The sequence below is a fragment of the Periplaneta americana genome, chromosome 12 (genome assembly GCF_040183065.1).
Source record: "Periplaneta americana isolate PAMFEO1 chromosome 12, P.americana_PAMFEO1_priV1, whole genome shotgun sequence".
Taxonomy (NCBI): domain Eukaryota; kingdom Metazoa; phylum Arthropoda; class Insecta; order Blattodea; family Blattidae; genus Periplaneta; species Periplaneta americana.
In genome coordinates, this window is record NC_091128.1 from 133818524 (window position 1) to 133835318 (window position 16795).

The 16795-nt window shown below is 32.3% G+C and overlaps 1 protein-coding gene across 3 annotated transcripts in view; it reads right to left on the reverse strand.

The window, feature by feature from the left end:
* Window positions 1-1341: 1341 nt before the first annotated feature.
* LOC138710899 (clavesin-2-like) overlaps window positions 1342-16795 on the reverse strand; it is a 167038-nt gene continuing 151584 nt past the window's right edge. For all 3 annotated transcript variants that reach the window (XM_069842091.1, XM_069842093.1, XM_069842092.1), the window contains exons 5-8: window positions 16133-16326; window positions 7149-7256; window positions 6125-6269; window positions 1342-3706 (exon numbers count right to left, since the gene is read on the reverse strand). In XM_069842091.1, the coding sequence (XP_069698192.1) occupies window positions 3669-3706; window positions 6125-6269; window positions 7149-7256; window positions 16133-16326 (485 nt within the window). In that variant the 3' untranslated portion in view covers window positions 1342-3668. The remainder of the gene's footprint in view (window positions 3707-6124; window positions 6270-7148; window positions 7257-16132; window positions 16327-16795) is intronic.

The window sequence follows — 16795 nt, forward strand, 5'->3', positions numbered from 1 at the left end:
TTAGTTTATGACTTAAGCGAGGGTGTTGTACTATTGTACTTCGTGTAGTGAATCTGGGCCAATGTTGTTATGCATTTCGGGAAAATATAAACAGAAACAAATGCCAGAAATAATGTTGGTGTAGTTAATTCATTGTTAGAGTGTCCTTTTTCGAGAAGAAATAGTATTGAAAGAAAGGAAGTTTTAAATAAAGAGAGAGCCGACCGAGATACCTATGACATCGCTGACAATTTTTCTGACAGATAATCTTAAAACGCGAGTTTCTATTGCATCCTGGTATGGGCAACATAAATGGTTAAGTGGTAATGTGGTGCAAAATAAACTTCTCTGTTGAAAAGAAAGAAAGGGAAATTTCAACACATAATATGGGTTGCTTCATCATATTGAAACAATCACTGAAACTCGCAGCATAACAGCTTATTTGGTGAGTGAAATTATTATTTTTCATTATTAGTAATAATAATAGACTAATAATAATAATAATAATAATAATAATAATAATAATAATAATAATAATAATAATACAGTAATAATGATATTAATAATATAACAACAATAATAATTAATATCATAAATAAACATTTTCCATCGGAGGCACTTAAACTAGTTGCATCTGGCCTCACCGAGGATTTGGATCACCGGCCGCTACTGGACTAGTGAAGTGCTTTGTGTGGAGTGCAGCATTGCATGGGGCAGAAACATGGGCATTACGACGAAGTGAAGAGAAGTGAATAGAAGCATTTTTGAAATGTGGATATTGAGAAGAATGGAACGTGTGAAGTGGACAGAATAAGAAATGAAGCTGTGTGGAAAGAGTGGGTGAAGAAGGAATGATATTGAAACTGATCAGGAAGAGGAAAAGGAATTGGTTGGGTCACTGGCTGAGAAGAAACTGCCTACTGAAGGATGCACTGGAAGGAATGGTGAACGGGAGAAGAGTTCGTGGCAGAAGAAACCGATTATGACGTTTTCGCTATCATAGTAACTGATTAAGACGTTTCTCAATTGTTATTTTATCTACAAATTCTCAATAATTTCTGTTCCAACAACATAGAAAATATAATCGATTACAATAGGGGTCAGTCTTTTGTTTCGACCGCTGTACTTTTGCAGAAGTTGCAGTTATTAATTTATTTTCTCTTAAGATATAAGATTCAAAATACCATAAAACGTTGCACAATACACGACCGTTATAAGAACTCAACATGCTCACATGTATAAAAAAATCTCTTACTCGTCTAGTTAAATTCCACGTTCGCATGTTAAGTTCTACATAACTGTCTTTAACGTAAATAACTATTACGTATTTCATTTTCAGTTTCATTCATTAAGACCATGTAATCTCCATACTCCAAGAAGATAAATTTATTTCATAATTTAGTTTCATAATGTGTCGCCTTTACTTTACGATTAATTGTTCAGTTACTAAGCTGAATACAAAAAAAAATAGAATTTGTTGTGGTTTAAAGGCACTATCAGTAAAATTACTGAGCACATTATTACCAACAATCAAAATTTTATAATTATGTACAGATGAGGGATTGAATATAATTATTTTACTTTGTTATACAATTTTCTTAATTTTTAAGTACACTCATTTTCATTTTTTAAATGTTTTCTTAAAGCTGTATTTCATTTTAAATACTGTTATTGTACCAAAGTTTCTAACGTATACACAAAGAACACAACACTATTACGTCACTTTGAAAATTTAGTGTTCTTCTGAACTTTTACTCAAAAAACGGAAAAGCCTTATTTCAAACGCCTTATGTTAAAACTTCCTAAGAACGAAAGTTTATATGTAGGGATGTAGAGATAATTCAATGTGAATGAGATTAGAAAAAGTTTGTAAAAAGTAAACTTGAAACACATTTTACGAAATATGAAAACAATTCAATTTTGAATCCTTAATTAATTTAACTACTAAGATTTATTGAAAATCATCCGTCCTCAAGTGAGGTTGACCACTGGGATCCGGAATTACAAACATCAAAATATAAAGAAAAATTAAATGAGGTCTAATTATTCGTTTTGTATATTAAAAACAAAAATGTATGTGTTAGCATGTAAATGATAGTGTAAATTCTAAAGAGAGATATTCATAATTTGCACCACAATCTTCTAAAACTCATAAAAGGGAATTTTAAACAAATTTAAGGATATTACATGTGATTTTTGGTAAGCATTCTCTTGCTCCAAATAGTAAGAAAGTAGGTACGTGTTTTTCAAACTCTTATTTTGTAATTACCACTTTCCCTTCAAATAGCTATTCAATAGTTAATGAAAATTGTTGGCAATTTTAAGATTTGTATGTCAAAACGAGCCGCAAATTAAAATAAAACTACAACTATTAAAATATCATTATTCGTCTCTCCCCTTGAAAATATGCCAGAAATGTTATAGCCTATGTTTGTTATTTTTATGAAAGTTTGTTGCTATTGTTTTTATTACAATCGATTTGTAAATTAATGTCTAGTATCTATTAAGTCATAAAGTAGAATAGAAAGCGTTGTCATGGTACAAGAAATTCAAAATACGATGTCAGAAATGTTATGTGGAATATTAAATACGAGAGAAAAGACCAATTTTTGCAAGTTTCTGTGGGAACAACAATCTCACAGAAACCAATATTTGAAGGCGACGACCGAGAAAAGAAGTAACTATTGGAATGCTATTATTGGTTGAGGCTAATCTTTATTTACAAAAAAATACTTATAAAGAGAGCGACGCAGAGAAGTTGACATTTTTTAGAAATACAAAATTCATAATGCAAAACAATACGATGTGTCATCTGACTCCAGACTCTGCCGAGTTACTTGACATCGAACTAGGGAAGAGAATCCAACTGTACATACACTCGTATTACAATTCTGAGTATGATATTCAGGATGTATGAAATGTCTCCATCCACTTAAAGTATACATCGATTCTTAGAATAAAAATCCACATTTTTTCCTTAATATCTTTTGAAAATTTGGTGACATGATTCTTGAGAGTAATATAAGCAATTTATATAATTCAAACTTGAAAATCGATGTTATGAGCCCAAAGAAATCTTTTTTCCTTTTTTAAATTAATAAAATTTCAGACCGATCTAACTCCTTTAGAAATTGACTTAGGGTAAAACTTCTTTCGCCAAAATGATCCCTACGTATGGAAAATATTACATACAAAAATTGTTTATTTATCTTGAAACACTCTAGAAAAAAATATTTATGTATTTGTGTGTTTTTGGGATAAAATAATTGATTGAAAATAATAATTTTAGTTTACAACATAGCCACATGTTTAAGCTTTAATTTGATACCTCAATGAAGTCTTTTGTTCAATTTGAATCTAGGCATTTTTGTCCGTCGGAAGGATAATAAATGTCGGAAAATATGAAATAGGAGAAAACAGACACTTAAGATGGCGAAAGGTATAGAAGTAGTGTACGCTTATATTATAAATTCCCAAATAATTTTGAAATTATTGAGATAATGGATACAAGTTATGTGTGTTTTTAAAACTAGAAGAAATGAGCTTCTAGACGAGGCAAAAACATTATTTACCAAAATGTTGAAGACATTTGACATTTCTCGAGTCGATGTATACCTTAATAACTACTGAACTTGAGGGAAATTCTGTTTTATTTTGTATCTACACAAAACATCTGTCATGACGTTTCTTCATTTTCCTTCATCGATGTATCCCAGAGAACAGAGTTCTGAAAAAAAAGGAATAGTGTTACAAATATGCTACTAATTGAGGATTAATTGAGGATTAGAATGGTTTACTAGTAACATTTTCCTTGCTAGCAAAAATATCTTGTGTGTTGATATGAACGATGATTGTTTTACATTATAATATAAGACTGAGGTGCTCATATCTGCTCAGATAATACCAAATTACTGCGAAAAATAACAATGACAGTTATTGTGAAGAAACGAATTTATGTTCCAATGCAATGTAATTATAATTTGTCTTGGTAAGTAATAATATATAAAGAAAGTAATGACGCTAAGAACATATCACATCGTGTTATATATAATTTTATACAGGCTACCCATCATAGACAAAAAACATTATTTTCATTGTATTATGTTTGTTGTGCAGAAAAATGGAAGAAGAAATATCCTTCAGTAATATATTATGCAATGAGCCTACAATGGTAGTAATTAAGACGCGAGTATGTCTATGAAAAGAGAGTAAGCGAGATTTTACAAATATCTTACCTTGTTACTTTAGTGATAATGAAATGGTGAACATGCATGCACTCGTATTTTCAGGGTGTTCTCGACTATTGCAACAGATGTCACGAGTATGAGTGTCTTCTCGGCGTGTTTCCGAGTAGTTCAACAGATGGCAGGCGTATACGCCGTATTTATTAATGTTTTGCAAGCCTTGGTATGGAGATTTTAATCTCAAAGCAACACGTTAAAACAAAGGAAATGAACTAAATTTGATATAATATTAGAAGTAACATGAACAGAATGTATTTATATTAAGTACATGTTGTTTATTGTGTAGTTTGTGATATTTATCTGGGGAATAACTCCCAGTGAAATGTTTGAAGTTGGATTAATGTTTATTTTAGTGATTGGATCAATGTCACTTTCAAAACTCGCGCCTACCATTTTGGACTGGTGCTCTCAAGGCTTGCTGGATATTGTGCGTACGATATTAATCAATATCGTAGAGCAAAAATATTTTATCACATACCACACCTTGTTACTTGATAGGCTATATTATTTGTTATTTTGTGCTAATATATTTGCCTAGAGGAAAGGTGGCCAACTGGCGACCATTCTAAGCGGCCAGTGTTTTACCCTCTGCTGACTAAAACGTTCCGTTACTCCAAATGTCCCGCGCAAATTTCCTCAGCACCCATTAGATCAGTGATCGGCATTTCGTGACCGCGAGATAACCATTTTTGATACACAAGCTGTTCGCAGGAGTAAGGCATGATCTCCATCCCCTTAGCCATCACTTGTTCGTTCAACGTTAAGCAGTCTGAGTAACCCCCTCCCCCTCTACCTTACCCTTTGCTGTGCATTGCAGGCTGCATTTTATATGACGTAATCTTTGCCGACCACTGCACTAGATTATGCTAATGAACCAACATCATGTTTCGCTGAAAGAATACATAAACAAAGATCAAGTTGACTTTTTTTTATTCCGACTTTAATTCATGAATTTATTTGAATTTATGGAAATCTAATTCTTCAGTCTTAGATGATCACGCTTGTGTATTCATAAAAAAAATGTGGCTGGTCTAACTTGGGTTTTGCTGATCAGATTCAATGATTAAATTGCATTGAAAATTTATGAAACAATCGCTGCTATATTACGTAGTAGGTTTCAATGGTCACCGCTAGGAGCACTGATTTACAGCATTGTTGCCATTACTAATCGAATGCCCTAGTAGTAAAATAATGAACAATTTTTCAATTCCTTTTCAAAACACAAAAGAGGAAACATAAACACTTCTTCCTCAAATACGTGGTAACAGCTTAAATAGGCAAAATAAAAATTACCCCCATCATCCTGAAATACCTCGAAATGCATTTGCATCCGTATAACTTTGATGTTATGCCAAGCCAGTAGTAAAATACATTTTGCCTAACAACCCGGCTGTATTTCTAATACATTTTTCATTTTAACATTATCGCATATTCATCGAATATCGTAAAAGGTGAAGGTAAAGATATCCCCTATGTATGCCATGGGGGTATGGAGGTAGAACACCATGCTTTCTTGGCCTTGTCACTAGAATAAGGTGCTGTGGTGTGCACCACGCTCAGAAGGTGAAAACCAACGTTATCGCTATAAATTATTATCGTACGGTTAGCAACACTACTGGCTAATGCCACATATTATAGGACGTGTGTCAAAGAAGACGTTTCCATTAAAATACAACCCATAAGTTATGATTTTTTCTGGAACCTGATTCTCTTAACTTACACTTCTTATCGATAGTTTCTGTGTTTAAAAGTTTTTGAGGCAAATACACGTGCAAAACTTTTACGCTATGCATCCAGGTGAAAATGTTCAATTTCAAAGGTTCTAATTGTCAGTCTTTTCTTACACTACGGAAAAATATCATATATTTAATATCTTAATTAAAACATAGTTCATACTTTACCAAGTAGTTTTTCTTCATTGTCATATACATACTGCTGCATTTTTTGATAATCTATTGTACTCTTCTGGCCTCCATACTCTTGAGGCAACACTTCCGGTGTTATGAATTTGTGAAGGGACCCCCAATCTTTCCCATGAAAATGAATCTGGAAAAAAAAAGTTTAACTCCTGAATGCTTCATTTTGACTAATACTTAGGCCTACTTACAAATGGCTTTTAAGAAACCCGAAGGTTCATTGCCGCCCTCACATAAGCCCGCCATCAGTCCCTATTCCGACCAGGATTAATCCAGTCCCTACCATCATATCCCACATCCCTCAAATCAATTTTAATGTTATCCTCCCATCTACGTCTCGGCCTCGCCAAAGGTCTTTTCCCTCCGTCCTCCCGACGAACATTCTATATGCATTTCTGAATTCGCCCAAACGTGCTACATGCCCTGCCCATCTCAAACGTCTGCAATTTCAGAAAAATATCGTTAGTCATGCTGGTGTGGTACTAATAATATTAAAACATACATTCAGACGGAAGAATTTTCTTCCTCCGGTTAGAAATGAACACAGGAATGCAGAAGTCGGAGAAAAATCCAGAAGGGGAAATTTCCCCTACTTCCTCCCTTCAATTCGAACATGGACTGAAAAGACTTAATAACTTAGAAGTAAAGTTCTTTGAATTTACATCTTGTAAATGTATTTTTTTGGTGAATAACTACTACTTACACCCTATGCATATGCAGTCTAGACATTGAAATTATTTATTGCGTATATTTCTTAAGCATTCGCTTTTGCTTTTAGAAATCATTTGTTTTTACATGAAAAATTTCAACTAAGTACCCTCCTACTTATTCAAGAAATGCTACTACACATCTGACAGTGAGTTATTTTCAGTATCCCAATATCATACGAATACATTAACAATACCGAAATACTTTTGTCGATTGAGCTCAAAATATAAACGAAAAATTATGTAATATTTGAAAACAGTGGAATACACTGCATACTAAAATATCTTAATTGGAAATTGACCTGTTCTTTCATCTTCGTTGTGAGCAGAGGAAATAGGAGGTTGACCAAAGTGCTCACAAGAGCATTGTAATTCACCACGTGCACCTCAAAGTTAGACCACGGACGCATCTGTAAAAAAAGAGATATTTATACAGTTCCTACATCAGTGGAAATTAATTATACAGTGTATCTTATTTCCAAATTAAATAAAAATGACAATTTAACAGAGAAACGTTTCATTGAAACAAGGATTAGTCTACCATACATTATAAAATGTTATTAAGCGAATAAAATTCATGAATTGTCTAGTTAATAAATAAATATATTATCAAGAAAAATATATGCTTTTCGTTTTAAATTTGCAGAGTTATAGGCCATTCGTTATCTCGTGAAACCAAATGCGTGCGCCGTAGCATATAGTAAGAATCTTGTGGTGGGGGTAAGTGAGTTCGCTTGCTATGAATAGGAGCGTAGCGAGGGAGGGAAGCTTCTGAGTCCACATTATTCTTCCCCTGACGGGCAGGTAAGTTTCACGAGATACCGAATGACCTATAACAACTACTTTTTCTTCCAGAATTTTTGTTTTCTCACTGTATGAAGTACCTACAGACAAATATTTTAAGGCTTCAATTTGTTTAATTTCATGAAAATACTTACTTCAAATACTACTAACAACGAAGAAATAGGTAGTAGTAATACTTTAATAAAAATATTGATCTTATAAACCAAAACTAAGCTATATCTTTCAAAGTTTACGGAAAAATATACCTTCATTAATCACCAAAATTAATATTTCAAATAAAATAGTCCCTGAACTTGAAAAGATAATTTTAATCATAATAAAGTAGTAATAGTAACAGTAGTAATAGCAATAGTAGTAGAAGTTATGTAGAAATAGTGTTAGTAATAGGAAAAACAAGAGTAGTAATAGAAATAGGAGTAGAAGTAATAGTAATAGAAGTAATAACAGTAATAGTAGAAATAGTAATATTAGCAATAGTAAATAATAGTAATAGTAACAAAAGTAATGGTAGCAATAGTACCAGAAGTAAAAGAAATAAAATGAATAGAAGTAATAGTAGTAATAATACCAGAAGTAAAAGTAATAGTAGGTATTAATAGGAATAAGAATATAAGTAATAGTAATAGAAGAAAGAGTAGTAGAAGTAATAGTAGCAATAGTATAAATAGTATTAGTAGTAATAGAAGTAACAGTAGTAATAGAAATATGAGTAGAAGTAATAGTAATAAAAGCAAGAGTAATAGAATAACATAATAGCAGAAACTGTAATAGTAGCAATAGTAGCAATAATAATAATAATAATAATAATAATAATAATAATAATAATAATAATAATAGTCTAATAATAATAAAAACAACAGTAATAGTAACAATAGCCACCGGCATAGCTCACGCGGTAGCGCGTTTATCAGCTAATCCGAAATTGCATTCGGGCGTGGGTTCTATACCTGCTTGGACTGGATTTTTTCCCCAGGATTTTACCAGCCATAAGGCGATTGTCAGGTTATCTATGGCGAATCCTTGGTCTATCTTGTCAAATACCATCTCGCTATCATAAATTTTATTGACGATAAATAACCCAATAGTTATTACAGTGTCGTTAAATAACCAAGTAAAAGGTAATAATAGTAATGGAAAAGATAGTAATAGTAATAAAAGTGGTGATGGTAATAGTAGTACCGTAATAATAATAATAATAATAATAATAATAATAATAATAATAATAATAATAATAATATTAAGAGTAGTAGTAGTAGTAGTAGGACTAGCATTATTAGTATTCGATTTAACGATATCTTAACTGCAGAAGACATTCAATGTAACTTAAACGGGAGAGAATTGGCCAACAAATTCTATCTGGAAAACTCTATCATGGGCAGGGATTTTTTGTGTGACGTAGACAAGGGACATCTAGTTAAAGTTGAGATAATAAAATCAGACCTTTATCCAGGAAATAATGAAGCCAGCTACTTTCCCAAAGAATATTATGGTTAGTAAGGAGAAGGAGGACATTTTGAACCTCATGAAATATTTTGAAATACCAGAATTAGCTAAAGAATTTTTCAAAATCATTACTGGAGATTCATATCAAATTGGAGAAAAAAGAATATCCAGGCATCTGTGTTTTGGGAAAACCCATAACATGTTTTCTTATTTTACACTATGAATGTTTCAATTGGTTTTCATTGTTACTTGGAAACTTAGTACTTTGTATAGAAATTTAAGTGTGAGTACTTCAGGAAGAAAATAATATATTTCAGGTTATTTTTAGCAAATATGGACTTCACTCCTTTTTATACAGCTAGCTAAGAGATTCAATTATTACCATTACTGTATGAATAGAGTTTGTCTTTCCCAAAAAAAGTTTATTTTGTATTTTTAACTTTGTAGATACTTTGTTTAAACTGTTATATAATGACCAGACATCGGCTTCTAGGGCAAATGCCTATTTTGTTTCTTTAGGAGAAAAGTAAAAATAATTATTAATATTTGTGTTTCATGGAAATTGAAAGGTATTCAAAGAGTTTTATAGTGCCCTAAAATGCCCTAAAACGGTTATTAGAGCCTAATTTGTTAATATTCGCCTAAAAATGCTTAACTCACTGTAAAGTTTCGCATTTTACTCTTACTTTTTATAGTTTATACATGCATTCACTGCGAAATTTAACGCATTTCAAAAGTGGAAAGTTTGCTTCACACCGGCCATGAAACCATTGATAAAGGAAACAAAATGTTTTGAATCTCACGACACTCGCAATAGATTTCACCGAATTTAACATGTTTGGAGGCATAAATGCCGACAAAGAACCAACCTTAGTTTTGAAGCAGGCAACAATCACAACATGTGCTGCTACCGATTCAGAGATATACTATACTATAAAAATGACTGTTTTCGGTCTGAAACCGATTAGCTGTACTGCCCTTCAGAGTGTCATAAAAATCACAATTTTTGGAGAAAGAGTGTTTTTGAAATATTTATGAAAAGTCGTAAAACTGCGAATTAGTAGGGTAAACCGTTACAAAATATTTAAAAGAATGGCCCTCCTAGTGTTAACACTACCAGGAAATGCAACAATAAGTGGAACTTTGTATTTTTGTCCAATTGAATCTCAATAACAACGGTTCATTTGAATGCTCGTTAACAGTTGCTCTTTCTCTCACCTTATTTGTGTTGAGAAGTTTTGAGCGGTAGGACGTTTTCCTGTGAAGTTTAACGCGATAATGCCGAAAAATATAAGTGCAAAATCTACATTGATCCGGCAATGGCTAACATAATATTCAGAATTCACTTATGATGGAAAAATAATATTCTGCAAGATTTGTAGCAAACAGGTATGTAACAATAGTTGAAATATATAAATTCTCTTAATTTTAATGAGTAGGCCTATAATATTTATACATTGACTGAGCTATCCTGAGGTATAATTCTTTTTAAGACCACTACACTTTAAGCTTTTAAATTCCGATAGTTAAAGTATTTGCAGGTCATTAAAATTTTGATTGTTCTAACCCACTAACTTTGTGATAGAAATACGGAAATACAACAATTAGGATTTTATTTTAATTCAGTTTACTTTACATTTTTAGATTTCGCAAGAAAAGAAGTGCCACCTAAAGCAGCATGTTCAAGGAGCGGCTCATAAGGCTAAAGCTCAGCAGAAAAATCAACTGCAACAAACTTTACTAACACAGCCTACTTCATCCAATCTCAGCAGCAATTTCTATGCTGATTTAACTAGAGCGTTTGTTGCTGCTAACATTCCCTGGAATGCAATTGAAAATTCGGTTTTAAGACAGTTTTTACAAAAATACTGCAAACAAAATATCCCATCTGAGTCGACCCTAAGAAAAAATTACTTAGACAGAATATACAATGAAACTTTAGCTTCCATTCGGGAGGATATAGGTGATTCTTACATATGGGTCTCTGTGGATGAAACCTCAGATCCTATGAATAGGTATATAGCAAATATGGTAGTACGAAAACTTAGTCCTGATGGACCTTCGATTCCACACCTCGTATGTGTTAAGGAACTTTCGAAAGTGAATAGCCAAGCCATTGATTATTTTGTAAATAAAGGCCTACAGTCTTTATACTCAGGTAATATAGACGATTCTAAAGTTCTGTTGTTTTGTACTGATGCTGCCTCATACATGGTTGCTGAAGTTCCACTTCTTAAAACATTTTATCCTAACCTCACGCATGTAACCTGTCTAGCACATGGCCTTCACAGGGTTTCTGAAACAATCCGGAATGAATTTCCTCTTGTCAATTCGTTTATTTCTAACACAAAAAAATATTTTTGTAAAGCCCCATCCAGGATTTCAATATTCAGAGAGAACTTTCCAGATATCCCACTCCCACCTCAGCCGGTTGTTACACGATGGGGAACCTGGATTCAGCCAGTGGTGTATTAATCTAAGTATTTTAAAGAAGTGGTCACAGTTATTGATAAATTACCTGAAACTGATAGTGCAGCGTGTGTGAAAGCAGTGAAAGATTGTCTGAATGACTCACGAGTGAAAAACGATAGAACATCAAACTTTTCTTTCATACCTGCAAGCATTGAACAATTAGAACGCGAAAAACAATTTCTTTGTAGTCAAATAGCAATAGTAAAGGAAGCTCAAGTGAACATACATTCAGCTTTGGGCGAAACTGGGAAAAAAGTTAAAAATAAGTGGGACAACGTATTAAATAAGAATGTAGGATTTTCATTGTTGGAAAAAGTATCAAGAGTGATATCGGGGGGAAGTGTAAATGTTCCAGTAAGTATTGATGTTTCTATTGTACCTAATTTAAAATTTGCGCCTCTCACATCAGTTTCGGTTGAAAGAAGTTTTTCTGCTTTCAAAATGATTCTCAGTGACAAAAGGCAAAGGTTAACTGTGGAGAATTTAGAAAAAATTCTGGTGGTGTACTGTGCAGATAATTATAATAAAGTCTGAGCATGGAACTGAATTTCAATAACTTAAAATGAGTAATCTTGATATCAATAATCATTATTTCATTAGTTTCAATATATTAAAGTTGTGCAGCTCTGTTTATAAATATAATATAGTATTCTTTTTTAATGTTTAAACATACTTTATTGTCCGTATTTTAGTGTATAACTAAAATTTTCAGTGAAAGAAATAAGTATGATACCTTGATGTGCCTAAAATGCCTATTTTCATTAAAATAGAGCCTAATTTTACAAATTTTGAGCTTATTTTAGGCGCCTAAGACTGCAATTTTTAGTGCCTAAAAATCCGATGTCTAATAATGACGAAAAATTAATAAAATACATATTAGATTACAGACCTAGTAATACAAATTAAATACAAACTAAAAATAAAATATCAGCAAAAATGTCATTTAGAAAAGAGAAAAACTTCAGATTTAAATATTAACAAACATGTTTTAATGTCTTGGCGTTGAGCGACGTTTGAAAAATAAAAAAAATGTAAATTTCGTACTCTCAGTTTTCCATTTTAAAAAATCTGAATTCTGAAGTAATTATTACGTAATCGCATTCGTACGTAAATAAACAATATTATAATAAAATAATGAAACATTTGAAGTTAATACTTTTTGATTATATAAAAAACACATATTCTGAAAAATTTAATTCGAGGCGTTTAACTACTTTTGAAAATATTCTCCTCAAATATTGTTGGTCGCCATTTTGAACATGATAATTGCAATTAAATATTGAAAATATGGAGTAAGGTTGAAACAGAAGACTTTGCTAGCATTCCATCCGAAATCCTAGGAACTGTACAGAATGCTACATTAAATTTGCTGCCTGATAAGTCAAGAAAGTTGTATGAAACTGCCTACAAGAGATTCATGAAATGGTATGTAAAGAAAAAAAAATAAATCACTCTCTTTAGTTTCATCACACGCGATACAGGTCTTCGTTTATTTAATATATTTTAATTTAGCGGTCAGAAACTTTTTTCAACCATGCAAATAAAACAGCTAAAGTGAGCATAATAAGTGCGGTCAGAAAAAGGTTTTAGCATGTGGTTTGAACATGAAAACCAAGAGTTTTTGCTTAATTGTGTCTATTTTAGTTTCTTTTCTCTATTTATCATTGGTTAGGTTTTGTTACTTGTTTTGGTTTGGTTACCTGCGCCAGACGATACATTATTACACTACTACCCAGCATTTGCTCTTATTGGGTTAATTAATGAGAGCCTCCACTGGAAATAATGAAAATTTTCCAAAAAAAAAAAATATTGTCTATTTCATTTCTTTAAAACGTACACTTTCATACCCCAAATGGATTTAGTTAAATTCTGATTACAAATATGTTTTTTTTTATTACGGCTGTAGGAAAGCATGATATTTAAAGAACTTTCAAAATTATTTTCTCATCAAACATATTTCTTATTACAAATCTAGTAACTTTTTGTGCTAAAATTGAAGTAACTATATGAGTGTGGCGGAGGAGATTTTTAATATAGCTATATGTGTTACATAAATATTCATTTTACTTTCAAATCCACTTTTCCATAAGTTTATTTTTCTTGATTCAACACCAACATTTTTATGCCAAATATTAATCAATCTGGATGGAAACTTCTCCTGGAAGTATTTATGAGGTAGCTGAATGTTTCTATGCATTTCTTTCGTAAGAAATGATGATAGTTTATTTTATTTATATTGTTTTAATGAATTATAGGAAAAATAACATTTTTGAAAGTGAATAAATGAAATATTTCATAAAATGAATACATAGAAATGTTTCTCTATGTCTTGTGAATGTAACAAAAAAAAAAAAAAAAAAACAAAAAGGAAACTTAAAAACTGAGATTCTCTACTAAAACCTTGGATTTTAAAATATTTCTAAAAAATAGCAAAAACTAAAATGAATAAAAAGTCAAAAACATTTGGGAATTCAAAATTTGGATTTTATTAGTCCTTGAAATAGTAAACATGCTTTCAAAACTTGGGTGAAAAAAATTATTAGGAAAAAAGTTGTCATTTGTGGTGAAGTGTCCCCTTAAGGGAAAACCCCGGAAAAACTTTAATCAGGTAACTTTCCCCAACCAGAATTTGAACTGGGCACGCTCGTTCACGGTCACGCATGCTAACCATTGCTCTACAGCGGTGGACTAGTTGAGCAAGGCTGGCATCTTAGTCAAAGGTAAAATCTTGTATAAAAATCCAATTTTTGGTTTAAGTAATACCAGGAAGAAAGGTAATTAAGGGGGCTCATATTGAGGGAAGGAATGGGTAGAGCTTGAAGTCTGAAATCTATTGTCAATAAAAATTACGAAAATATATTTTGTCCTAGTGGCGCCAAATATATTGTTCCGGAGCTCGGTTAATAACTTCAAGACAGTAGTCCCAGTGACCTACTCGGCACTTCGCTTCTCATGCCTTCGGAGAAATAAAGCGCAGGGCGAATATTATGTCACATAACGCAGAAGTAACACGTAATTCAAGTAGACCAAAGAAACGACGGCAAGACTTCTGGAGTCAGAATAGACATTACTACAATATTCCCGTCAGAAGAATAAGAAATTAAGAATAAGAACTGTATCTTTCTTTTTTACTTGGTTATTTAACGACGCTGTATCAACTACGAGGTTATTTAGCGTCGAGAACTGTATCTTCATAACGATACACTGTAGTCCTATGTCTACAATTTTAATAATTTTGAACAATGTATCTAGATACAGAAGTAAAGTACATCACTCAATAAATGATAATACTAAACCAGTGGTCGTCAGCACTCGCTGAAATGGGTAAAGGGTAAGCAGTGCGTTGTGATATGCCCCGTCGTGCAGCAGGAAGGGAGAGAGATTATACCCGCCAGTAGCCACGATTGCACCATATTGCAGTTTCTTATCCGCGGGTAAGAGATTGTCGGAGTTTGTTAAGGGATTAGGTACATCTTAAAGGAGTAAAATTGTGGAAATATTCAACATTTTTTTCCTCCATTACTGTGTCTTGTACAATAATAAAATTAGTATGTGTAAAACACTGTCCTTCTGCTATATGATAAACATATTTTTACGATTTAAAAAAATACTTATATATATATATATATATTTTTTTTTTTTTCAAAATTCAAACTGCACTGTGCAGTGATGAAGCGTTTCCCTCATAACTCAAAAAGTATCTAACATTCTGCGATGAAATTTTTGTGTGAATTTATGCATGTCATATCTACAATATGATGCAAAATCACTTCTCTACCTTTGATAGATTGTCTGGTAAAAATAAATTCATTTTAAAAATGATCAAACATCAGTATTTTCTTCTAACACAAAATAAAAAATATATATTATTTATTAAGGGATGTAGTTGAAAGAGCATGATATTGTAAACTTAAGTTTCAGCAATAAAACAAAAGAGAGAGAACATGAAAAAGTTAACAAGTTTATGAGTTCTGAGGGAAACGCTTCATCACTGCACAGTGAACTGCCACCGTTTTGAATTTTGGAAAAAATATATATATAAATAATTTTTTTTTTAATCGTAAAAATATTTTTATATAGCAAAAGGACAGTGTTTTACATATACCAATTTTCATTATTGTACAAGATACAGTAATGGAGGAAAAAAATGTTGAATATTTCCAAAAATTTTACTGCTGTAAGCTGTACCTAACCTCTTAAGGAAATTTGAGAATACATGTTGACCAACGTGGTGGGAGTTTCTTGGATATTAGCACCGTATCATACTGTATACGTAAATACATCCGAAGTTTGAGAACTACATGTCGACTCCATCATCAGGGAATTTATACCCAGGGTAGAAAGAGGAATGGTAAGTCCATCTATTGGAGCTGTTGATTTTAAGGAGAGCTTTTAATGGATGTCGGCATGAAAAAAGTAGATCACATACTGCTTAGATACGAGACATACGAAAAGCAATTATACTGGGAAGTAGACTACGCAGCGAGAATAGTGGTTTGATAGGAAAATGTAGAACAATATGTTTATACATTGTACCATAACAATGAAGTTTATTTGTAATTCTCACCTCTGTTTTTAGTGTGCTGGTGATAGTTGCTTTCGGATGCAAGAACTTTACAAGTCGAAGCGGTAGACCTCCTAGGTCTAGTATCATCACGAATCCGTTCTTTTGCGTCTCATCTTCTTCCAGGGCCAGTTCCATCCACAAGTCATTTATTTTGATGCATTGCTTGACAGTCGTAGAGTCAAAGTCTATCTCGGCTGCGTCGGAAACAAAGGTGTCATATTAATATTTATTCCTCATTGATACATAAAACATATCTTTAAGCTGCTAATTTGTAACAAATTAAGAGATATTAAGGTGAACCGTGAGTGAAATTTGTAAATCAAACTATTTTTACCCAAACCTTTTTAAATTTGTATGGTCGACCATGCCGAAATGTAGTAATTATACACCTGGTAGCAGACCTTTAATGCATGTCATTAAAGTACACCTACTCATTAAAGGTCAGGTCTTTCAGCCAATGACGACTCAGGTTACAACTGTTCAGCCAATGACAGGTTCTACCGTTATAAAACCGCAAGTATCGATTATTCTCGGATATGCAATCGAAAGAGAATTAGCGAAAAGTCACGGAGGCTGGAAATCCAATACTGTCGCAGAAGATTATGTTCTGTTACTACAATAATTAGCGTTAATTGTAAATAATATTCAAATAAATTCAATTTG